We start from the raw sequence: 27,236 nt of genomic DNA, 5'->3' as shown, positions 1-27,236 counted from the left end.
ATTTGTAATGCTTTTACTTATTTACATACTTTTCTATAATAATAATAATAATAATAATAATAATACTCAAAGAGGCTTTACAACCCAACAAACATGTACAACCATTCAAACAAGCATACATAGACAATTAAAACACAAGATGCAATGAAACGGGAAAAGAAAAGCCTTGCAGCTGTTGTGCTTTTACTTTGAAGGCCACCTCTTCCGGTCTGCTCCGAGCTCCGTGCTGTCAGCCTGTCGCTCCTCCCTGTTCCGCCGGGAATGAGCGCTCGGAGCCCGGCTGTCCGTCTGCTGTCTGCCCGCTGAGCTCCACTATGTCGCGGGTCCAGCAGCTGTAATGAAGCCGTCTAACGAGTCCTATTCCCCGCTCTTTCTCGTCTTCGTCCCTGCAGAAGATGGTGGCTGGCGGTTAGTTCCAACTTCGGACACCGTGGGGTATTTTTTCCTCGGAGAAGCGCACTGAAATCCGAAGGTGAGTGTCCGTCAAGGCAAATATATGCACGCTGTCACCTGTTCTGCTCCACAGGTAGGACGTAAGGCTGCTGCTGGTGCAAGCGTCGAGAAACCTGGAACAGCATGCAGAGGAATACATGCTGGAAGAAAAGCTGCAGGTTATATGAGATTATAATAGGCGTGCATGTAGGAATAATGAGGCTGGAGACAGTATGCCCTAAAACTGACCAAGGAAAATCTAAAACAACATGTCCTGATGTGCAAACTCATCTTCCACATACATATCTGCTAAAATGTAAGACTAAGAGACCTACAAGAGGCTACCTGTCAGCTCCATACGGCCTCTCACTATTGTTTGCATCAGCTGTTCGTGGAAAGGTCACTGGCAGCTGGATTATCTCCTGGGAACCATAACACCTTGACATTCTGTGGATAATCATGATATTGAGCAAAAATAGTCAGAATTCAGTTGTCCCAAACTAAAATGTCACATTTAAACGTTAAACATCTGTTAATACGTACCAGAAAAGCATATTTTGGGTTTTCATTTCACTCACACCCAAAAGATTGTTCAAATCTAAATCCCTTTGTGACCTAAAGAGACTAAATCTATCACATATACCTTCATTAGATGATAAAAAATGCAAATTAAATAATATTTATAGCCCTAAATTGATATAATGTAGGTCCGATTATAAGAAAACCCTAAAGGAAACTGTCCCTGGAATAAAAACAGTAAACATTATGTGTTTAAGGAAATAATATATCTTTGTTGAATATTGTGATAATGATATTACTTCCTATAAATCAGATATTAAAGTGTATTTGCTGCTCTTTACAGCTCCATACAGCCTTCTGCTTGTTTAATCAAAACCAAAGGGAATAATATGAAATATTATTTTATTCAACAAATTGATCACAAAGGCACTAATTTAGAACAAATAAAAATAAATAAAGTAACATTTTAAAGGGCAATCCTTGACTAAAAATCATTTGTTAACTAATAATAATTATAATCCTTTAGTGCAATTGTCTTTAATTATTGCATGGAAGATTACACATTTAAATATATTTTGCAGCTTTAAGTTAGAGATGAGATGCTGAAAAACCTCACAATTATAATGTATAACCCTGACTGCTTATATGATGTCATGTGGCTATTATCAAACCCTTAACTTAAGTCTTGATGTAAGAAAGAGTCAAATCTGTGTGTGTGTGTGTGTGTGTGTGTGTGTGTGTGTGTGTGTGTGTGTGTGTGTGTGTGTGTGTGTGATCCTGATCCTTTGGAGAGCATCTAGTGTTCCTTGTGTGCAGATTTAGTCTTTTTTTTTTTTTTTTGTTTACTGTTATTGTCATTACATAGTACAGGTACTATGTAATGAAATGATTTCTCTGCATTTGACACATCCTAGTGTTAGGAGCAGTGTGCTGCCATTATGAACGGCGCCCGGGGAGCAGTGTAGGGAACGGTGCCTTGCTCAGGGACACCTCGGTAGCACTTGGTCTTGCTGGGACTTGAACTGGTGACCTTCCAGCTGCCAAGCCAAGTCCCTATGGACTTCACCAACACCGTCATGTGACCGTGCTGTAGTTCCTGTATAGCCCTACATTAGCCTCCTTTAGCTTAGCGGTGGTGACGTGAAGTCATATGACCGTGCTGTAGTTCCTTTATAGCCCAACATTAGCCTCCTTTAGCTTAGCGGTGGTGACGTGAAGTCATATGACCGTGCTGTAGTTCCTGTATAGCCCTACATTAGCCTCCTTTAGCTTAGCGGTGGTGACGTGAAGTCATGTGACCGTACTGTAGTTCCTGTATAGCCCAACATTAGCCTCTTTTAGCTTAGCGGTGGTGACGTGAAGTCATGTGACCGTACTGTAGTTCCTGTATAGCTTAAAGTTAGCTTTTTACTTCAAAATCATCATTATCGAAGAACTGCAATGAAGTTTATTCTTGATGAATTTAAGCTGACCAATGTTCAAGAGTTTGATAGACAGATTGTTTATCCATTCGCCTAAAACAAATTAAATGTATCTAGATCACACAGAAAACAAATATCACAGCTGTCTTACATTTTCAGCTAATACATATTATTTATATTCACACACATTTCCGCTTCAGTCTAAAAATATCTATATCACACATCCACATGAATTGATGAACCTTTCATTTTGTACCCTGGCTCTTTAATGAGGAAGAGTTGGAGACAGGTGGATGGAGATAAGCTGCACAGGAGAGGCCACTGAAGATTAAAGAGATTTTATTGGTAAAGCACCTGTTAGCTGATAGCAGTGGCAGCCTTTGTTCCTCGTAAAGATAAATGTGAGGCTGCAGGAGGCTGGAGATAAAGGGTGACACCATAATGAATGTGTGTGTGTGTGTGTGTGTGTGTGTGTGTGTGTGTGTGTGTGTGTGTGTGTGTGTGTGTGTGTGTGTGTGTGTGTGTGTGTGTGTGTGTGTGTGTGTGTGTGTGTGTGTGTGTGTGTGTGTGTGTGTGTGTGTGTGTGTGTGTGTGTGTGTGTGTGTGTGTGTGTGTGTGTGTGTGTGTGTGTGTGTGTGTGTGTGTGTGTGTGTGTGTGTGGAAAGTGAACAGATGATAGGAAGTCAGATGATTCACAAGCCTTTTTTCTTTACATTTTAAAGTTCAGCTTTGTTCAGAATACATTTATTAGTCTCACAGATGTTGCTAGAACAGAACCTATTATGCTTTCTTAAAGGTTTTAGTGCATGTAAAGGGTCTGCAAAGTCTGAAATCACAGTGTTCTCTCCAGAGGGAGCCCCCCCCCCCCCCCACCCTCCGCCTGAAACGCCTCCATTGGAATCCTTTGTTTACTTCAGGAACATAGTGACATCACTATGTAACGCCCGCGCTCCTATTGACTGGCATCTCGAAGCAGTTGACCAATCACAACAGAGCGACCAATCAAACTGAGCCGGCCAGCTAACCAATCAGAGCAGACTGGACTCTGGTTTCAGACAGAGGGTGAAAAGAGGTGCTGCAGCACAGGCAGTGTGAGACAAATAAAGAGCTTTTTGAACATTAAAGCATGGAGACATGTCCCAGTAGAGACACTACACACTGATATACACCTGAACATCAGCAGGAGAGGACTCTTTAAAGTAGAGACATTACATACTGATATACACCTGAACATCAGCAGGAGAGGACTCTTTAAAGTAGAGACGCTACATACTGATATACACCTGAACATCAGCAGGAGAGGACTCTTTATAGTAGAGACACTACATACTGATATACACCTGAACATCAGCAGGAGAGGACTCTTTAAAGTAGAGACACCACATACTGATATACACCTGAACATCAGCAGGAGAGGACTCTTTAAAGTAGAGACACTACATACTGATATACACCTGAACATCAGCAGGAGAGGACTCTTTAAAGTAGAGACACTACATACTGATATACACCTGAACATCAGCAGGAGAGGACTCTTTAAAGTAGAGATACTACATACTGATATACACCTGAACACCAGCAGGAGAGGAGTCTTTAAAGTAGAGACACTACATACTGATATACACCTGAACATCAGCAGGAGAGGACTCTTTAAAGTAGAGACACTACATACTGATATACACCTGAACATCAGCAGGAGAGGACTCTTTAAAGTAGAGACACTACATACTGATATACACCTGAACATCAGCAGGAGAGGACTCTTTAAAGTAGAGACACTACATACTGATATACACCTGAACATCAGCAGGAGAGGACTCTTTAAAGTAGAGACACTACATACTGATATACACCTGAACATCAGCAGGAGAGAACTCTTTAAAGTAGAGGCACTACATACTGATATACACCTGAACATCAGCAGGAGAGGACTCTTTAAAGTAGAGACACTACATACTGATATACACCTGAACATCAGCAGGAGAGGACTCTTTAAAGTAGAGACAATACATACTGATATACACCTGAACATGAGCAGAATTTGGCCTCCTTAAGGCTGAATATTGTATTTTGTATCTGTCTTTTCACAGCAAGATAAAAGACAGCCACGTGTAGCTTGCTTCAGTTTCACCAGCCGGCACTAGATGTATTTCCCATTGATTGCCGGCCTCGCCCACTCATGATGGAAACCGTAATTTGCATGGCTAAATTCCAGTGATTCATCATTCCTCTGTATTGACCAGTGACCTATACGAGTGAAATCCAAGCTGGTGCTTCTGCAAAGCCCGGTGCCCTTTACTGTGAACTACAGCTGGCTACTTTTATCTTTCTGCCATTAAAACATGTCAGTTCATCCGCCTCCTGGGCCTGCAGGAAGTATAAGACAGCAGAGATATTTTGTAGAGATGTAGAGGATGACAATAGGAACACTGTTTTTCTCTGAAGCAGTGTTGGAGCGTACTGACCTCCACCTCTCCGTGCACATTTTCCCAGCAGCCCACTGTAACAAGAAACAGCTTAACTGAGGGTTCGTCAAAGTCATCTCTGCTTCTGCCAGCCTCTCCATACTGATGAGATGAGGATGGGAACAGTAGTTGAGGTGGGTTGGATCCTCTGTGCAGACAAAGGGTTTATTGTAATTCCCAAGGCATCCATTCAGCGACCTTTTCAGTGTCGGACAACACAATAGTATCAGCTGCTTCGTTTCCCCCCCGCAATTAACGTGTGGAATTTCGTGCTCTCTAAACAGACATGGCATCTTTCCAAAAAAAAAGAAAAGAAAAACGGGTCGTCAGACATCAGAAGAACTCATTCTGTTGAGTGGCAAACTGAGAGGCTGAGAAGTGCTATTTCTATTTTGAAATGTGTTTAACTTGGCACCATCAAAGGTGGTTTTCACGGCACACAGACATCATTAGCAACAAGCTAGTGGTCGAGCATTTAGAAGCTTTAGTTGATATTTTGTCTCGTTATTAAGGAAGCTCTTAAGAATTAACATGGAATTTTCAGAAATATCTTTAAAGACCTGTCTATGCTGCCTCGTTGGAGATGTTTCCATTGTTTGCTTCCTGGGTATAGTGACGTAACCATACCAAAATGGACCCATTGGACCAATCCGTGGAGCTCCAATCCTCCTCACTCTCTCAGCGGTGACAATGTGACACGCTGGGGGGGGGGGTTGCTATCTCGCAGACCCCACGCAGCTAGCAGGAAGTAACTTTTCAATATATCTTTGTTTTTAATATTACAAACTTGCTCTTAGCAAATAACTTTAGCTACTATCCGCTCACGTTTAGAAGCAACCAATACCAGATGCATGCAACGTAAATTACAAGTAGCTGGCCCACTTGATGATTGACCATTTATGTCGTTTTTGTTACGCAATTTTTCCCAATTTTGTCTGTTTCTGGCAGTTTGAAGTGTGTGCTGCATTACCTTTTCTTATTGTGGTAAGAAACTCAAGTAACAAAACAAGTAATCTAATATTAGGTGTGACTTCAATGTATCTGTTCAAGACAATTCAGTAATGTAAGTCAGATTAAATGCAAAGACAGTCATAATTAATTGCAGCTCTGGTTATGATGGTCTGGTGTTGGTGGGTTTTGTCCCAGAGAATGGAAGCATTTGACCGGAAATGCGTTGGGTTTCTTTAGGAAGAACTGGAGTAAATGTTTGGCAAATGGATGCAGGTCATCCTTTGTTAAGATCGAACAAATGAGTTGCGTTTGGATCTTTGTAATCGTTTGTCAGTATGGAGAGGATGGATTCCCAGGGTCTCTACTGCTGGGGATGAAATCCTCTTTTCTCCTCATTGCTGAGTGCAGCTTAAATCCCAAACACAACACAAGAGCTTGACACTTGTGCTGATGCAGGGTGGCAGTGTGTGTTTGGGGCTCATCGCATTTTGTTGTGTGTGTGTGTGTGTGTCTCAGTGCTAGAGGCCCTCGGTTGGTAGCCGGTGTTCAGGAGGACCACGTGCTTCGCTGTTCTCACGATGGTCTAGTTTGGGGAGCGCCTGGGGAGGAGGACGGCCTCGCTTTACACTCCCTAACAACAGACTGTGCTGAAATATTGATGTCACAGCAACACACACTTTATGGTGTCACACATGTCGGCCATTTGTGTGTTTATTCTGCTGGCAGCTACTGGTCTGTGGGCGGTGATTGGACCTCAATACTTGGCATCGAATGTCTGTCTGGATTTATATTTCTTCGATTGCATTGTTGCAGCCATTAAAATATGTTTTTATTGTACAGATCTTTTTAAGGGGCTGTTCAAGTACGGCTGCTTGGGTTTTGAAACCGTTACATTTGTGAATTTTTTTGAAAAACAATCAGCTCTGACTAAGCTATATTGTAACGGGCCGTACACTAAAATACAGTGGAGGATAAGGGCCAGATGAGATTTTTTTTTTGTGATATGATTTTCAACTGACATTTCATTTTCTTTGAAAATCACAGAATTTTTAGAACATTTCAAATTATATTTAGTTTCTGAAAAATGACTTGTTTTCTCAGGACTCTATAAATTGCACAAAATACAGTTAAATATACAGTATTTTATATAATACATTTTAAATAATGCATAAAATAACAATTAAAAAATCTGAAGAAAAAAGGAAATTATTTAAGTTAAGTCTCATCTAAAAAAGTATAAAAGTTGTTTGATTATTTATTCCCCAAGAAATCATTGCATACCATCTCTCCTTCATATAGCACAAGCTTTGTATGCATGCTTGTTTAAACTCTTAAGGAAAATTGAAACGCGAAAATATTGTACTTGTAGTTTCAACTTCTCCATTTACAGGAGTTCTATAGCTGTGTCTCGTCTCACTAATAAATCATCCTTTTCTACATTTGAGTCCAAGGCTGAATGATTAATAGTTTGTCTTACTCTGGTATTAAAACAGTGCTTCAGTGATTCAATATGGCACTTCCATAAAGTTAGGGAACTCGAAATAGATGGATTAAAACATTATAGCCTTAGATTTAGCTAAAGGAAAAACGTATAACTATGGAACACTTGATCTTCTATTGGCTAGCGCTCCAACACATTGTTCGTGATAGGCTAAGGGGCGGGACATCTCTAAGCGGTTGACCAATCACAACAGAGCCGGCCAGCGAACCAATCAGAGCAGACTGGGCTGTGGTTTCAGACAGAGGGTGAAAAGAGGTGCTGCAGCACAGGCAGTATGAGAAAAATAAAGAGCTTTTTGAACATTAAAGCATGGAGACATGTCACAGTAGACACACGAAATACTGATATGTACCTGAACATCAGCAGAATATGTCCTTTTTAAGAGATGAAAAGACATAAGGAAATGATATAGTGCAAATGACCATAATTATTCAAGTTAAACGCAGGAATAAGTGAAATATTAACATGTTAAATAGACTCAAATGGGCAGTCTACTCGTTGCAGTTCAACACAGTAGCATTTACATAATCGACAGTATAAGGAAATTCTCTTTGATGCATGGATCTTTGTGTTCAGCCACAACCGGACAGAAAACAGGACATTCCTCGTGTTTTTCTCATAACTTTCCAATGACGGCCATTTTTGTACACCCAGGATTAGTTGATAATTAGAGTTAAATCAGGACGAGGATTGTCAAAGTCAATAACTGTTCTGTTCCCGTCCGACATGTTCTGTTCTTCAGATCAAACCGGAGTGCTGTCAGTCTGCCAGATATTCTCTACAGCTCTCCGTCAAGTGTGCTAATTGCTGTAAATACCCGGGTGCTCTGTTGTACTGATTGACCCTCATGAAAGCTGCTCTATCTGTCTCTTATTTGGCAACGTGAAGGGCACTCATTCCTTATAATGGCTTGTTGTTATTGCGCACTAAACGCGGTTAATTACAAAGAGGGCGGTTTGCTTTTAGGGGCTTTTTGAAGGATGTGCGACAGAGGTCCTCTATGCATGTGCACCAGTGACGCTCAATTATATCAGAGAGTGGTTGTTTTTTATCTGCCGTTGTACGCAGCATCTCTGCATGGAGTGATGTAGGGCTGAACGATATTGAAAAAAACTGACATTGCGATATTTTTTTCCCCTGAGATATATATTGCGTTTTTTTTAACTATATTTAACCGGATAAAGGATTTTATTCACGGACGTCTGGATCTTAACTGGTTGACTCGTCATCATACCTTAAGTCATGACTCATGATCCAACATGCCATGATAATGCATGTTGCTTACCCTCAAATAAGGGGGTTCATCTGTGAATGAAGAAGAGAAGAACCTTTTTGTATCCAAAATAGTTCCAGATGGCAGATGTTGCTTTTCTTTTTGGAAGTAAATCTTAATTCTCGCCGGTATTGTCCTCCTGTGCCTCGCTCATTTGTTACCAGTGTTTTGATGGTTTGCAAACTAGCGGGGCGGGGCCTTCTGTGATCTGATCAAGAATGATTGTGATTGGTGATTTGCTGTGCATGCAGAGCCGGCATGTCACCCACTCAAGTACCCCTGACATGAGAGCTGCGCAAGTTTTCCTTTTGTAGCAAGCAGAAAAATAATTGTAACATGACGTGTTTGAGTTAATTTACCTACTTAAAAAAAAAAAAATGAAAAAGAATATTAATACAAAAAATTAATAAAATAGCAATGCATATCGCGGTTATCGCCATGACACGATATATCGTTCAGCCCTAGAGTGATGTGATACAAAACACCTTGAAATGTAGACAATAGAAGTAATCATCAGAAAATGTAACATGGACAGATGGAGACAGAACATTCAACTAATCAAAGAACCACTTGTAGAAATGGCCAACAAATGGAAGCTAACATGATGCAGCAATTACAAGAGAACGTGGACAATAGGGGTGAAGATCATCTTTACCAAAGGAGTTTCGTTGACATTGTTTAATACTTACACTTTGACCATACATTGGAATTATAATTTCAAAATGGCTGACGATGGACACAGTGAGGCATTGAGTTTTAAATACGTTCTGCCTCCAAAGCAAATATCTTTGTCTGTATTTGGGGCTGTACATAATCTACTCTATCCTGTTGCATAGTATTCATAGAGTAAAGCAGAACATGGTAGGGGTATATCAAATATGTCAGGGAATAATTTCCAAGGCCCATAACTTTGACCCAGTTTATCAGTTCATACTGTCCCGACTGAGCACACGCACCTGCAACCTTGGCTGCTGTGCTCTCAGTGTTTTGTCTCCCTGCTCCTGCCTGCTGGCGTCAGCTGATAGAGGTGTTATGATTCTATCTTGTTATGCACAATGTTGATTATTCTCTCAGAACGAGCTAAATACACGGGTCTGGGGTAGAGTTCTTCAGAATTGATGGTGGCATCTCAACCGTGTGGTCAACTCGTGGCCCGTGACATGTTTTGTGAATTCTCCGGCCGAAGCTCCAAATAAACCATCGGTGTTTTCCATCAAAGCTCCAGCTCTCCTCGTGTCTCTCTCTGAGTCCTGACTCCAATTGCTTCAGAAGTTTCCCCCACAAAATATATACAGATCTAGTTTTTTTTTAAAGAAAGGTACTCTTGTCAGTGTTAGGTGGTGTCCAAAACTGCTGAAAACTGACAATGTAATTGAACTTTAAAACCAGATTAAAGCCAACAGCTGATAACCATGCTATTTTTTACATTGCATTTAAAAAAAACATGAACATGCTAAGCTTACTACACCCGTCCCACTTTCCAAATGAACAAGAAAAGTAACTTATGCAGTTTACAATGAAAACAGCAGCAGATCTACTTTGAAAACGAATGGTTTCTTGTGGTTATTATTATAATTATAAATGTCAAAGGGAAACAAGAGCAAGCGTCTCATTACGAGCCCTTGAACATCCTTTCCTTCACTGTTGCTGGCAGAGTTTATTCGCTGTGGCTATGTTTCTTAAGGCTAACACCATGAATCAGCTAAAAACTGTCTCCTTTGCTAACGCTACGTTACTACTGTTGGTAGCCGGTGTTCAGAGTTAGCGGTAGCTTGAACTAACAGAAGATCAAACACGTTTATTACAGTTTTGCTCATGTGTTTACATTTGGAGAGCAGGTCACATACACGACCACCCTGCATCCAATTTGCTATATCTTTTTAAAATTATTATAAGGCCCCATGTTCCCGGGCTTTATCTTCTTGCTATATGACCTCAATAACAAGACATTTTGAAGTATGTTATGCTCAGGTATGCATGGTTCTCTATAGTAGAATGTTGAAATGACCCAAATGTTTTGGCAAGACTTGTTTATTTCTTCTCTTCAGACATACATATCTCCACAATGGCTAAACTGATTTTAACCATTAAAACTGCATTTAAAACATCAATTTATTTTCATTCATTTGCAATTTGAACTGTAAAGATGGCTCATACTGCATTGTCTTACGATGCTAAGTAATGTTGAACATAATTGAGGCCCATAGCAACATAGAGATGACCCCCTTGTTTATAATGTACAATTAACGGATTCCCCCAAATTGTCATCAATACCCCGTAGCAAAGATCCTCTGAAATACAATGTTTACTACAACAGGACACTCAAACTGAAAGCACTGGTCACGATAATGATGAGAAAACCTCCGTTCATCAGATACTTTGAGAAGAAGGTGATATTAACAGGTTGATTTCTAATAACACACCTTTCATTTGGGGACATTTCGTTCCCTCTGGATTACGAGCACAGACCTGTCTCTCAGGACCTTTACCATTCATCTGTCAAAGCCAATGATCTACAAAGTCAAACCCTGCTCTGTCTGCGAGTCCTGGCTTTCTGAAACATGAAAGCAGGCAGCCGTGGAGAAAAAGAGCTGCGCGGCGGAAAGACCACGTGAGGCTTTGCTGGGGATGTTTGTGAGGTTTGAAGGCTGTGATCACGCTGTCTCATCAGATCAGGCTCAGCGTTCCCTCCGTCTGGGTGAAGCTGCTCCGGAGAGGAATTTTTGTATTTAAACGCAGATATCAGTCGCGCTTCACTTCTAGAAACTGTGCATAGACATGGCTTTCTGTGCATATGATGATATTGCACCTTTTTTTACAGTATTTTAAATATAAAGTGACAGTTTTGAGCTGCATAAAATCCCCTAAATGCTGCATTTCTCAACATTGTCAACACTCAGCTTTTTTCAGTTTTAATTTTTTTATTTTAAATATTTGCTTTTACCTGCAGCAGCAATGCTTCAAACCAACATCATCACTTTTATGTGATGATATCGGCCCTGTTTTTGCTGCATTTTGTATAAAATATATCCCTTTCTATATATTCTTATGAAAAAAATGCACCGTCTTTCATTAATTGTTTTATTATTCAATCTGTTTAAATGGTCATATACCTGCAGCTTCAAAGCCTAAAAAACTACATATTGATCAAATCATCTGTTCCTGTGATGATATTGCCCATTTGTTGCTGCATTTTGCATATAACATGATCGCTTTGCGCTGCATAAATCCCAGAGATGCAGAATATTTCATATTTTGTTTTCTGTTATATCACTTCTAATGCTAATGTTGGCTTTTAGCTGCAGCATTAATCCCCAAACTAAACATTATTAAGATAATAACCGGTTTATCTGATGATGTTGCCCTATTTCTGCTGCATTTTGCATTAAACATGCTAGTTTTGCACCAAATCCATCCCATAAATGCGCCATTCGTCATCATCATTTCTGTTTTTATCAGATTTAACAGCCCACTTTTGTTATACCTGCAGCCATGTCTCAAACTAAATAACATGTTAACAAAAGCGTCTCCAGGAGCAGAAACCAAGCAGCTCAGAGATTCCTCTCTCCTCGGCTCCCCTCCTCCACTTTAAAGCGACGGCGGTGTTTCCATGGCAGCTCACGCATGTTAAGCTTTAGGATAACAGGGAAAAGTGGAGAGAAGTACGGGGAATAATCACAGAGTACGAGGGACTAAAAATAGCGAGGGGACCTAATCCCAGGCATTATTTATTCAAACGTCTCTGTCTGCGCCGGCTGTGTAAACATCGTTTCTTCTGCAGTTCCTTTCGGGGGGAGGGGGGTTATGCTGTTTTCTGACCTAAGCCCCCACTGTCTCACTAAAGCCAGGAATACAGGGATGATGAGGGGGAATAACACAAAGAAAACACACTCTAGATGGACATATAGGGGCTGGATTTGCTGTCTGCATTGAACATCTCTGTGTGTGTGTGTGTGTGTGTGTGTGTGTGTGTGTGTGTGTGTGTGTGTGTGTGTGTGTGTGTGTGTGTGTGTGTGTGTGTGTGTGTGTGTGTGTGTGTGTGTGTGTGTGTGTGTGTGTGTGTGTGTGTGTGTGTGTGTGTGTGTGTGTGTGTGTGTGTGTGTGTGTGTGTGTGTGTGTGTGTGTGTGTGTGTGTGTGTGTGTGTGTGTGTGTGTGTGACAGGGAGACGGATGAGAGGTAGGATGGAGGCCAGCCTCCAGCAGGATCAGATCTATCATTGTCTCAGAGATAAAGGCTCCACTGAAACAGCTTTTTAAAGGCAGTAGGAGCTGATACTCCTGTCCTGAAGCCGCTGATATTTCAATGTGTAAAGACTTTGAAGGCAATTTAAAAGGCATAAAACTAGCAATTCACGATTGGAAAAAGGACTAATTGCAATTTTGATATGATGCACGACATTCTGGATATCTTTGGATAAGCAAAGGAAAGAAAAGTGAAATGTGAAATGAGCCTTAACGACCAGGAAAAAACAACACTAACAATATCACGTTAACCAAAATCTAGGAGGATATGTAGTCTAATATCGCAATATTTATATATTATTATAATATGATATTGCCCAAACAAATAAAATGTACAAAAAAAGGTAATATCCTGTTTATCCCTTTCCTAAATGTTAGTTTTCTTTCTTTCTTCTGCTGCTTAAGCTTCACAGCGTGTGTTCTTGTTATTATCGTGACAACATATATTTAAATGAACATGGTATGATTTTTGAAAGTGGATCTGTACGAAACAAATGTGTTTTGTTAAATGTAGAAAACTGCAGTACCTTAATTCAAAAAGGTATATTAACAGGTTTACAAATGTTGTGCTTCTAATTTGAATATTGCACTTTTCCATATTGCGATTTCGATAAAATCTCAATTAATTGTGCAGCCCTAAAATAAATAAAGATATAGGAGTACAAATTCATAAAAATAGCCCCTGAAACATATACTGCACCTTTAATATATAGTATAGTATTTTATAATTGATTCCCTGGAAAGAGCTATACTACTTTGAGCAGAGAGACAGTGTTCACTTCCAATTAGTTCTTAGTGTAGCCTGGAGAGTCTCAGAGTGAAGAGCGAGAACGATACACAGCCAGCCTGATCTCAGCCTGGCTGTGTATCGTGGATTTGTAACGTTGGATTTGAGCTTATTGCAGATCAATATATAGAGAGTATATATAGGCAGATACAAAACATCAATGCAGCAAAGAAATACAAAAGTATATTCGAGGTTAAAGAGGACATTTTATTCTCATGTTCAGGTGTATATCAGTATGTAGTGTCTCTACTTTAAAGAGTCCTCTCCTGCTGATGTTCAGGTGTATATCAGTATGTAGTGTCTCTACTTTAAAGAGTCCTCTCCTGCTGATGTTCAGGTGTATATCAGTATGTAGTGTCTCTACTTTAAAGAGTCCTCTCCTTCTGATGTTCAGGTGCATATCAGTATGTAGTGTCTCTACTTTAAAGAGTCCTCTCCTGCTGATGTTCAGGTGTATATCAGTATGTAGTGTCTCTACTTTAAAGAGTCCTCTCCTGCTGATGTTCAGGTGTATATCAGTATGTAGTGTCTCTACTTTAAAGAGTCCTCTCCTTCTGATGTTCAGGTGCATATCAGTATGTAGTGTCTCTACTTTAAAGAGTCCTCTCCTGCTGATGTTCAGGTGTATATCAGTATGTAGCGTCTCTACTTTAAAGAGTCCTCTCCTGCTGATGTTCAGGTGTATATCAGTATGTAGTGTCTCTACTTTAAAGAGTCCTCACCTGCTGATGTTCAGGTGTATATCAGTATGTAGTGTCTCTACTTTAAAGAGTCCTCTCCTGCTGATGTTCAGGTGTATATCAGTATGTAGTGTCTCTACTTTAAAGAGTCCTCTCCTGCTGATGTTCATGTGTATATCAGTATGTAGTGTCTCTACTTTAAAGAGTCCTCTCCTGCTGATGTTCAGGTGTATATCAGTATGTAGTGTCTCTACTTTAAAGAGTCCTCTCCTGCTGATGTTCAGGTGTATATCAGTATGTAGTGTCTCTACTTTAAAGAGTCCTCTCCTGCTGATGTTCAGGTGTATATCAGTATGTAGTGTCTCTACTTTAAAGAGTCCTCTCCTGCTGATGTTCAGGCGTATATCAGTATGTAGTGTCTCTACTTTAAAGAGTCCTCTCCTGCTGATGTTCAGGTGTATATCAGTATATAGTGTCTCTACTTTAAAGAGTCCTCTCCTGCTGATGTTCAGGTGTATATCAGTATGTAGTGTCTCTACTGGGACATGTCTCCATGCTTTAATGTTCAAAAAGCTCTTTATTTGTCTCATACTGCCTGTGCTGCAGCACCTCTTTTCACCCTCTGTCTGAAACCATAGCCCAGTCTGCTCTGATTGGTTAGCTCTGTTGTGATTGGTCAACCGCTTAGAGATGTCCCGCCCCTTAGCCTATCACGTACAATGTGTTGGAGCGCTATCAAATAGGAGCGCAGGAGTAACATTGTGGTGTCACCATGTTCAGGAAGTAAACAAAGGAGTCCAATAGAGGCGCTCACGATGGTATGGCTCACATCATGCTCTGAAATCAAGGATTATTACAAAAAATACCTTTACAGGATTCTTGCTTTGATATAATATCTTTTACATATGTCAAATTATTTAAACAATATAAGTGCTTGGGATTCCATTCATCCCAGTCATTGCAATGCTCAGTTTAATAAAAAGTTAACAGTAGAATGAGAGTTTTCCCGACCTATTTACAGAGAGTGTTTCTCAGCGCTTCTTTCTGCTTTATTGCAAAACAACACCGACCGTAAGCAGTACTGAAGGAGAGGAGAACGCAGGAAACATGCCCCATTTATTCTGACATAACCAGGGACTGTAATGGACTTGACATTTTCAAACACATGCATTTTCCACTGCTGGTGGATCCTTAAAAGCTTCTTATAAAAGCATCCACGTTTCAGGAGAAAAATCTGTTCTTTATAAATCATAGTTTAGATATTGTACTGGATCGATAATGAGAGACTACATTTTGTAAAACAGAAATCAGGGAGCTGACCAGTGTTTTCAAATTACTCGGCTTGTTATTTCGTGTTTTGTTCAAATCAGCTGCTAAACAATTTAGCAAAACCAGCTGCTGCACCTGACTGCAAAACATTTGAGATGCTTGTAATGGCAATCCTTATTACAGCGTATTTCTGGCTTATTCATTAAGGTCACATGGTAAGCTATATCATGTGTGTTACCGAGCTGGGTCACACAGAGTTAGAGAGACAATGGTCGTTCTGAATTATCAATAGATGTATTCATTTTAAGTGAGCTGACACCGACGTTAGAGGAAGTTCAGAGAAGGCCTCAGGTTGTAAAAACAGTTAACCTTTGTTAGTTAACTACTCCTTAGGATGTCATGAGATGGTGACTTTTCAACATGTAACAATATAGCTTTCAGAGAGAAAAACATGTGACGATCGTCTGGTAGGCTGCATGATGGGCCGTGTGTGTGTTCGTTGCAGTGGCTATATACTGTATGCTGTCTGATTGTTGCTACTGGTTGGGGACATTTCCGCGATTGGCTGCTGTGGGAGCAGGTGATGTTGTACTCCAAGATTATTATTGTTGTTGCGCAACTGAATAATAATGAATGATCAACTATGTCTGTGTTCTATTTATCTCTGTCTGTGTTTACATTAAAGATGGGGTAGGTCATTTTGGAGAAACCAGCTCGAGTGCGCTAGAATTTGAAAATACACAACCGGAAAAAATCTGACCCTTCCTTCAGACTTCCTTACAGAGCCCCTCCTTCAACACACACGAACGCGCACATGACCAATGAGGGCACGAGATAAGTTTGTGCACAGATGGAAGGCTGACAGGCAGGTAGGCCATCCAGTTATTTTAGCCGGGCCGGCTCAGATGATTGGTCGTGCTTTTTACAGCGCCACGGCTTCCACAGATGACATTTTTGAATGTATTTATTTTCAAAGCATTTCATGTATTCATTGCTATCGGGATGTTATGAGCATTCCATGGAATATACGTCAGCGGCTTCATTTGATTTTCTTGGTGTAATTTTCAGCCGTAGAACACAGCTGTTTATATATTGGAAAAAAGCTTAGCACTTCACTAGCTTCTGATGATTCAGCAGCAAAAAGGGAGGTGGAAAGGAGCTTAAAGGATATATAATGCGGCTCCAAATCAATTCATAACAAAGTGTTAGCTCGTGTCGTGGATCCAATACCTTAACACTTGAGAGTATAACACAATGGAAACACAGACAGGTTCAGCATGTAGAGTTATAAGAGCTTCTAAGAGAGTATTAGTTTTTTGTGAAAGGCTTCCGGTCATGTCATGTGTCAATACAAAGAGAAATGTACTTGCCAGCTTTTTTGAATAGATATAGGTTTTCACTTTTTCCACTTCCTCTGGATTGTGGGAAACGGTATTTCGATCGAAATGACAGATTTACATAAAGTTGGCTTTGACAATAGAAGACGGCAATATTATATGTGGTTTTCCGTCGCCTGGTTGCACAAAGAAAAAGTTATGCAGCATCTCTTTCTGTTTGCTTCTGGCTCTGTCCGTGGTGCTGAAAGCCTCCATTTATATTCTCAGAACACTTATCCCTGGACTTGTTTTTCCATTTCAAATATCAGGCTGTCTCTAAAAAAAAAAAAGCGAGGCTTCTTCTGAATGCAGCTGCTCTCAACATATGAGGTTCTGCTCTCAAAATTACACTTCAACTTTTAAATATGTAGAAGACGACCAGCGTTTAGTTTTTTTAGCAATGTATGAAAGAACACATGAATATTGATGCACACTGGCCCTGCATTATAGAGGAAGTTTCAAGTACATGCTGTTTAATTTCTTGCTAAATTATAGACGTCACTGTGTTTCGAAATAGCCCAGGTAGCAATGTGCAGCATTAATGACCTCTTGTTTAATTCAAGGGCTTGTATAACATGAAGGACATAAAGCCTTGTTGTCCTCTTTTTAGCAACACAACCCTTGACCTGCAACAGTTTCCTAACAAAAGGCTTTTATAAATGGTTGTGTAGCGTACCTGCGGCTCCTGAGTCTCACTGTGCGGCGTCACAGTATCTAGGTCAATTGTTTTGACAAGTTAATCCTATCCGAACTGGTGTTGGATTACCAGCTAAAATAAACCAGATAATGGGTCACTGCCTGTTCAATGTTTAATCCACAGGATTAATCAAAGTTACCAAACAGATGTTATAATTAGGAACGGACTCATGTTGGAGGCAGTGATTCACACCAGAGGTGGAGGAAGTACTCAGGTCCTTTAGGTAAGTCAAAGTACCAATACCATACAAGAAAAGGGAATGTCCTTCATTGAAAACGTGCAGAAATATATGTATTATTAGATTATTCCATTCATTTATCAATTGTTTGGTTTGTAAAAGTAGTTAAAATATAAAAAAATTCAAATGCAATTACTCAGAGCTCAAAATGACAACTTAACAATGTTTAAAAAACAAAGAAATACATAAAATTGCTGAAAAAAAGTCAAAGGAAAATCATAAAGATCTCCACTTTTCAGAACCAGAAAATATAATTGTAGGATAAATGACTTTAAGACAAGTATTTGATAGAGATACTCTAAAGATGTTTATCGTCCACTGTTGATTTGTATTTATTTACTGTTTATATGTATCTTATTTTATTTTAGATGAATGTGCAATGTCTCGTTAGCATGCTGCTGTGACATTACATTACATTACATGTCACTTGTTAGACGCTTGAATCCAAAGCGACTTGCATACATTCAGTACTGTGGACATTCCCCACAGAAGCAATTTGGGGTGAAGTGTATTGCCCAGGGACACAACGACATGCTGACTGCAGTGGGACTCGAACTTGCTATCTCCTGATTCAAAGTTCAGCGCAATAAGTTCAGCACTATCCCACTGAGCCACAGCCTCCTCGTAACATAACAGTTTGTGATCAATAACATTAATCTTATCTCTTATAATCTAAATATCTGAAGTCAGCACACATAGTGGCCTGCTTGCTTTTATCAAATGGAACTTCATTATAGACCTGCAGGTCAGTATTTCCGCTACAGTCTCATTTTAATTAGCCAGATTAACAGATAGCAGATGTTTCCAGGATATTAGGTAAAGTCTGTCCGATAGACTAAAGCAGGAAGTGAGACACGTTACACTGAGTTTCTTTCCTGCTGCTCAGCCTCTTATCAGAGCTTATTAAAGCTTCTGTTGACCTCTGATCCAGGACAAAGAAGCAGCTTCATCACATGAGGCCGGAGAAACTGGAACAATGTTCTGGCTTCAAGCCTTAACATCCAACTAAAGGGTGAATGTAATCGGCAGCTAGAGAGAGGAACACTGGAGAGCTACAGAAGTTAGAATTAGCCATATGCTACGTTAACATGCTAATAACACACAATTACTCTGAATGTGGCAAAAATTCCCAGGTGTTGAAGCCATTTTGAATTAAGGAATAATATAAGGAAATATTATGAATGTTTTATTATTATATGTATTATTGATTGATGCCGACTATCAATGTAATATTATGGTGATGTCACATAGGCTAACCTTTTAATAGACGACAGGTGACAGGTGCTCACGATGAGTGGAAGGCAAATAATTTATTAACCGCACGATAGAGACCGCATGGTGAAAGACAAAAATGTACCCAAGATATACGCCGTATGGCTTCGAATCTTTTGTTTAAGAGTTTAGAGTTTTGTTTAGTATTCTGTCTGTCTTTCTTTAAATAAACGGCAATATCTGATCATTAATGTCGATGCGCGTTGATTTTTCTGACCGCTCATAACACTAGGTCATGCAGCATATTCGATGTTCCCAATAAACCTTATTTTGATTGTGACATTTTCAGATTAAGACATGGAATATGGAATATGCTGATATAATAATTAAGGTTTATTTACACAATATATGCAGAATACAGGGGAATATGTGTAAATTAAATCTGTAACTGTTAGGAAAATATCACTCGTCACCGGCTTGAGCTTCAACCTCAGGATCCATGTATCTGTGATCCTCTCAAGAATGGAAGTAGTCATCACATACAGAGCATCAACTAGTTCCTGAACAGTGTCCTTCACATGCTGATATCCAAGAGAGGGAGTTACCCAGTCACAAGATGGAGGAATAGAAAGCAGTATTCAATGTTTACTTCAGATTAGCTCCACGTCAGAAATGATCATGCTTGTCATATGTCTCTCTCCATAGAGGCTGAATCATCATGTTAATCACATAGCTATCATATGCCTCAAATAGTCCTGATGCTCTTCTAGGTAATCACACATCCTGTCCTATACACAGTTACAGTTGGGATACCTTTGTTATCATGTGTACTCTGATTTTGGAAGAGCACATTCACTATTTTCCCAACAGTAACAAAAACATATTTATATCAAATTGTGAAAGATTATGGAGGGGGCGTTTGAAAAAATAATGACTCAATGTAAACCGTGGCTGTGACCCAGGTCAGACTGAGGGTGTTAGACAGGGTAAAACATGAAAAGTGCAACAGCATTCACCATCAATAAATCATAAATGCATGAATATTTAATGTTTTACTGTGTGTACATTAAGATGCTGTGTGGGCAGGAAGGAAATATGCTTTCTGATTGACGTGGATACATTATATACATTATTTGTATATGACATGTCAGTGCTGTTAAAGAGAAGCTATCAATCATGTCTACCAAGCTGCCACCTTCAATCGATAAAAGCCACCTGTAGATTTTAGTCAACCCTCAAATGATTTGTGCTTGCTATGATTACAGTAAATGATTGATAACAACACCACCTGTTAGCCCTATGAGCCTTTAAGCTAATTCAAGCCACAGTAGCTTCTTCTCAATAAAAACATAATAATTAATGAGTGTAAACATTTCATTTGTATTTGTTCCGTTCATGGTATGCACAACTTAAAGGTGGGGTAGGTAATTCACTTCATAAACACTTTTTGTTATATTCCATGGAATGCTATTAACATCCCGATAGCAATGAATATATTAAATGCTTTGACAATAAATACATTAAAAAATGTCCTCTGTTGAAGCCGTAGCGCTGTAAAAAGCACGACCAATCATCTGAGCCGGCCCGGCTAAAGTAACTGGATGGCCTACCTGCCTGTCAGCCTTCCATCTGTGCACAAACTTATCTCGTGCCCTCATTGGTCTTGTGCACGTTCGTGTGTGTTGGAGGAGGGGCTCTGTAAGGAAGTCTGAAGGAAGGGGCAGATTTTTTTCGGCTGCGTACTTTCAAATTCTAGCGCACTCGAGCTGGTTTCTCCATTCTTACCTGCCCTACCTTTAATGTTTAATAATTGTTAACAAAACTTGTCTCTGTAAACACAAAACAATGAGTTTAAACATATTTATTTGCTAATTATGAAATTATTGTGCTAGCTATAACGATAAATGATTGATAGCTTTTCTGTTAGTGTTTAAATGCACAAAATATTCAGAAATATATTCAGCTATTTGATATTTTATCATCAATTTGTGGGACTTTTTGTGGCCCTTTTTGTTTGATTCAAGGTGACAGGTTTAGCATTTATTTAATAATGAAATCAGCCGTGCTAGTTACAATTAGCATAAATGATGACAGCACAAACTGTTAGCCTTAAGCGCTAATGTAGCATGTGATCAAAGCCCATATAAAATATAGTAGTGGCCTTTTTTAAATACATACATAATAATAAACGAGTTTAAACATATTTCATTCAACACTTTCTCATAATTATACCGTAAGCAGTGACTCTGCATGTTAGAGGAAGAATGGACAATGTAAATAGGTAGCATTTGTTAAATTAGAAAACTGCTAACTATAATACACATAAATGATTGATATATCTTATCCCAAGCACACACTGTTATAGCATAGTCATTAAGCTTGTATAAGGCATAGTAGTGGCCTTTTTGCAAAAAATGTCATCCGACAAAAAGATGGAGACTGGCTACTGCAATTGCAAATGATGGGCTTTGTTTGATTACATGTCAGATGCAGCATTAGCATTATAAGCATTTCCTTATCAACAAATAAACGTGTTGATTGTTTAATATGCCATGGGCTACATATAGCGCTGCATGCTAACAGATGACTAACCTGGGGCCCTTTTTCCTGCAGACCTGAAGTGCTGCATTAGCTCACATGTCGTTCCTTTGTTGAACAGAGAGGGATGGAAACGGGATGTTTTCTCCCCAGAATAAGGTTATTTAAAGTAAGGCGACACAACAGCAGAGGGAGAGATGGGGTGGGGTGGGGTGGGGGGAGGGGGGAGGGAGAACGTGAGGGAGAGTAGAGAGGGAGAAAGGATTTGAGTCATATGTTTACCTGCCAGTGGTGCCTTTTTCTGCATTGCTGCCATGGCAACAGCGGGTGTGTGTGTGTGTGTGTGTGTGTGTGTGTGTGTGTGTGTGTGTGTGTGTGTGTGTGTGTGTGTGTGTGTGTGTGTGTGTGTGTGTGTGTGTGTGTGTGTGTGTGTGTGTGTGTGTGTGTGTGTGTGTGTGTGTGTGTGTGTGTGTGTGTGTGTGTGTGTGTGTGTGTGTGTGTGTGTGTGTGACACAGGGGATGTAATTCTGCCTGTCACCATGCAGCCCTGAGCTGACTCCCCAGCTGCTGGTTGCCATGAGAGCAGACACACACACACACACAAACACACATCCTCCGGTCCACTGATAATCTCCTTCCTCTCTGGATGCTCGAATATCTAAACCCGATCAGGAGCGTTTTGTAGACATGTCGAGATAAATGTGCTCTGTTTCTCAAAAACTGAAACGTCGGTCAAATGTAATGTCAATGAATGTTCTATGAGGTTAGACACAGGCTGGGGGGGCAAATAATATCATTACTACATCATTTAAATGCACTATGACTTAGTTGGGGTGTATAATTATCTTTACTGTATTGCATTTGGATATTATGTTATGTGATAATCAAACATACTGTTGATTTAGATTGTAATGGTTTACAAGACACATCTACTCACTATCTCCTATCTACTCATCTGCTACTATTTTTGTTATTATTATTATCGATAAACAACATTTGTGCCAATGTGTGATACTGCAAATGCTCCTTCTTAAAAATAAACAAAGCTAATGCTTATTCAGCTAATATTATGGCTAACTGTTAGCATTTACAGGTAAAAACATTGAAATGATGTTGAATTAACGACATAAGTCCCTCATGTGTACATATTATTTACATGTGTGTGTGAAAACAGTGTGTATTTTATGTCCAGTAATAGTGTCACATAGTTGACTTGTTGTGCAGCCTGATGGCTTGTAGGCCTATTATACACTAATTTAGGCTGATTTGAATTGTCCTAACTTCCCTCTTTCTGTGACTTCAGATCGGTCCTGAGATGACGGAGGTGGAGCCCGTGTTGGACTTCGCCACCTCGGGTCGGTCGGGCCGGAGGAACGCTCTGCCAGACATCCTGGGGTCTCCGGCAGGCGTTAACCCCGGAGACCTGCCTCTGAAACTGGCTGAGATGACCCTCAAAGGTAACGTACATGATGTGCCCTTTTTAATTATTATAATTATCTGCTGAAGGAAGGAGTCCTAATCCTAGAAATGAGTCAGCAATTATGCCATCCCTTGTCTAAAAGTCAGATCATGGTCGGATGTCTGAAATAAGGTCTGTGGTTAACACAAGCTGAAGAGATGTTAACGTTTTGCATCCGCTAATACCCAATTTGTGAACTGAAATTTGTCTAAATGGGACGATTAAACGTCATCAAGCGCAACATTAGCCGCCTTTAGCTTAGCTGTGGCGAAATGAAGTCATGTGACCGTGCTGTAGTTCCTTTATAGCCCAACATTAGCCTCCTTTAGCTTAGTGGTGGTGACGTGAAGTCATGTGACCGTGCTGTAGTTCCTTTATAGCCTAACATTAGCCGCCTTTAGCTTAGCGGTGGTGACATGAAGTCATGTGACCGTGCTGTAGTTCCTTTATAGCCCAACATTAGCCTCCTTTAGCTTAGTGGTGGTGACGTGAAGTCATGTGACCGTGCTGTAGTTCCTTTATAGCCTAACATTAGCCGCCTTTAGCTTAGCGGTGGTGACGTGAAGTCATGTGACCGTGCTGTAGTTCCTTTATAGCCCAACAATAGCTTTTTTACTTGAAAAATCATAAATTGGTGTTAATAACACCACTTTCCACATAGATTATTTGTATTCAATAATCCAAAATCTGACGCTGCTCTTTACATGTGTATTTTATTACAACCCGCTGTGACACTCGTCCCCATGGACTGATACAAATATGGCTGCCAGATTTTTGCACAGATTGTCGTTGATTTAGGGTTCGGATCAGCTTTGAAACATTTGGTCCATGTTTGGGCTTGGAGGGCCACTTGGGAATTGGCTAAAACTGGCAAAAATCATTCATCACGACTCTGGCATAAGTGTGGCTACAACAGGAACATTTAGACTGCTGCTAGACAGAGTGTTTTTGTGGATAGCGAGTTAATGATCACAATGGTAAATCAGAAATGATGACACAATTTGTCTTGCATGCTCCAAAAGCTAGTCAGTTCCAATCCAACGTCTCAATGTTTTTGATGGACTCTGTATATGCAAGTGCAAACAAACTAAAGTAAGCACAAAATACTTTATCATGTTTTTAAAGTAATGCATCGTTTGGTAGTTTAAGGTTTTAGAGGTAGGGGAGAGTGGGGTAAGTTGAGCCATTTTTTAGTTATGCTGTCCTCTAAGCAAGGAGAAATGACACATGGTAAAAATGAAAACACACACCTATAATTCAGGATGTCTCCTATCAATGGCAATGATAATAATTCATATTTGATCAAGGGCAGTGAAAATATTACTTCTTAACAAATAAAAGTATTGTGGCTCAACTTGCCCCGGGTTAGGGGTAAGTTGATCCCGGTCAGGGGGTAAATTGAACCACGGTTCAAACCTGGGCATACCTACAACAAATCTTAAAGGTAACTATAAACAATAAATAACAAACCAAATACAAACTTAGTTTTTCAAATATTTTTAATATAAATTTCGATTGAATTGATTGATTTTTTTTTAACATGTTAAAAGGAAAAGTAATCATACAAATGGTGATACAATTTCATACATCTTACCAATCAAACACAGGATAAATTCAATTTTAAATATAGCCTACAATGAGCTCTTATTATCAACTTGGCCTACTTTCATTAATTTCTCCATTGAAAAACTGGCTCAACTTACCCCAAGGAGCCGATATAACTGACATCTAGAAAATGTACTTTGACAAGCAAAAAACGTTTTTTTGTAAAAATGTTTACTTACCAAACCACAATGAGTATCTCTCTTTCACAGGCAATGAGAAATGGGTGGAGCTTGCATAATTTCTGGTCACTTGATTACAACTATAAGGCGTTGCCTGGTTACAGGGGGTGGTTCAACTTACCCACTGGCTCAACTTACCCCCTTCTCCCCTAAGGTTTTTATAGCTATAAGTGACACAATTGTACATAACAGTTTTAAAGTGTTTAATGTAAAAGTATTAAAATGTTTTCGAGGTTTAACATTTGAAATAAAAAAGTCTTCAAATTGAAAGTTTTAAATTTGGGATTTAACTGTTTCCCCTCCTATACCCTCAAATTGTTATTTCTTTTTTATGTAACCTTTATTTAACCAGGTGAAAACATTGAGACAAAATCTCATTTACAATTCTGACCTGGCTAAGAAGGCAGCAACGTTACACATTCTTACACATAACACAGACATATAAAATATCAAATGTTGTCAATGCTCCTTTTGCCTCGTGTCCTTTAGAGTGACTGCAACACTTTTCTTGTGTCTTTTTGGGTTTGTTCACAGATGGTCCTGGAGGGGCCCAGTCCCCGACGGCGGAGGGGCCTCCAGCGCCGCCCGAGGGCTCGGAGGGGAATGAGGGATCGTAGGGATCGGAGGGATGATGGTTTATTTTCCTTCCCGGAGACCTGCAGAGATTACCTGAGCGACGGGACGAGTTACAGAGGGAAGATCTGTGGAGAGTCGGACTGTTTGAGAAGCAGCTGAGCTCCACCAGAGAAACAGAAACTCCCCGAGGACCAGCACTCCAGACGTCACTTAGCTATGACCCTGTGTGTGTGTGTGTGTGTGTGTGTGTGTGTGTGTGTGTGTGTGTGTGTGTGTGTGTGTGTGTGTGTGTGTGTGTGTGTGTGTGTGTGTGTGTGTGTGTGTGTGTGTGTGTGTGTGTGTGTGTGTGTGTGTGTGTGTGTGTGTGTGTGTGTGTGTGTGTGTGTACCCACCACTGACACTGAGAATCAAAGGGACCATGACAGATTGTACACTATTTTTGTATGATTTATTTCAGAAAAAACTGATAGACAATGTGTTCCTGCTGTTTTACGGTGATGTGTGTTCCTTTGCATTGAGCTGGATGCTAGATTAGATTTAAGGAACCTGGGAATTTGTTGTGTCGTCTCTGCTTTTACACTAAATGTGTACAATCTACTGTATGTTTTACAATCTGAGACTGTTGTACAGTATATCTACATGTTAAATGGACAGTTTTTACCCTTCACTGCAGACTGTTTTTGATCCTATGACAGGAATTTAATACTTTTTTTCAAGGTGAATACTCTTAATCTTGAGACTTTTCTTTAGAGCGTAGTGTCCCACTGCCAGTCATATAAACCCTGATCATTATAACACAGAGAAGTGTCAAATTTCCTTTTTAAAAAATATTTTCCAAACCTCTGAAAATGTGCCTGGTGGCAGTTCACAACCCGAAACGTGTGTTGTGTTCTTTCTCTGTGAAGTACTGTTATTGAATTCCTCAGTTTTAATAGGAGGTATCACCTTGAAGTGTAAATAAAGATAAAAAAAACACTTTTCTAATTTTCTGCGGACCTGCAGATGCAACATTTGTCAGGAAATGAATTTAAACTTCGGCAGGGCTTTTCCATATGTCCGCCGGCTGAACTTGAGAGGGAGCGACACGACCGCGAAAATATGTTTGGAATCACCGAAAAAAAAAGAAATGGCAGCACAGTCGCCTTCTGCCTCTCAGCACGGAGAACCAGTGTGTTCACACTCATTAACACACACACAGAGCTGTGAAGAGAGAGAAACTGAGAGTCACTGCTATTGTATATATACTGTGTTGTAGTGTAACCCGTGTGTGTGTGTCATACACAGTGGTGGGATGTAACTGAGTACTGATTTCATGTACTTGAGTGTTTCCATTTAATGCTACTTTATACTCCTACTCCATTGCATTTCAGTCGCAAACGTCATACTTTTCACTGCACTACGTTTCATATTCCAGCTGCTTTTTGTGATAAGAGACATCAATGTTCTTGCATCACAGCAGCTCCATTTGCTACTTACTAGGACACATACTTGGAGACGAAACAGACAATTAAAAGTGACTGAAGTCAACGTGTTCAGGAGCCTTTAACGTCTAATGTGCTTCATCCGTAGTGAAGTATTTAAAAATAGATGATACAATCAATACAACTTGATTTAGAAAAGTTCCTTTCGAGCAAATGAAATGCATCGCAAGGTGCTTAACAAGCAGTTGAATACACTAGAATGTTAAAAGTAGTAAATGTTAAACAAAATCGAGCAATAAAGTGTTAACAGTGTTAAAGTGCAGGGAAATAAACAATAAAGATATTAATAAAAGAAGAGTAAAAAAAAAAACAGAGTTATAAAATACTTCATAAAA

The 27,236-nt window shown here is 39.8% G+C and overlaps 1 protein-coding gene across 1 annotated transcript; it reads left to right on the top strand.

The window, feature by feature from the left end:
• Positions 1-221: 221 nt before the first annotated feature.
• pkib (protein kinase (cAMP-dependent, catalytic) inhibitor beta) lies at positions 222-27,236 on the top strand. Its single transcript, XM_079653774.1, has 3 exons — positions 222-472; positions 22,905-23,058; positions 25,379-27,236. The coding sequence occupies exons 2-3, from the start codon at positions 22,917-22,919 to the stop codon at positions 25,459-25,461; spliced, it is 225 nt and encodes a 74-aa protein (XP_079509900.1). The 5' UTR covers positions 222-472; positions 22,905-22,916; the 3' UTR covers positions 25,462-27,236.

Source organism: Notothenia rossii (assembly GCF_949606895.1).
Source record: "Notothenia rossii genome assembly, chromosome: 10".
Taxonomy (NCBI): domain Eukaryota; kingdom Metazoa; phylum Chordata; class Actinopteri; order Perciformes; family Nototheniidae; genus Notothenia; species Notothenia rossii.
This window is presented reverse-complemented; position numbering and strand designations above follow the sequence as displayed.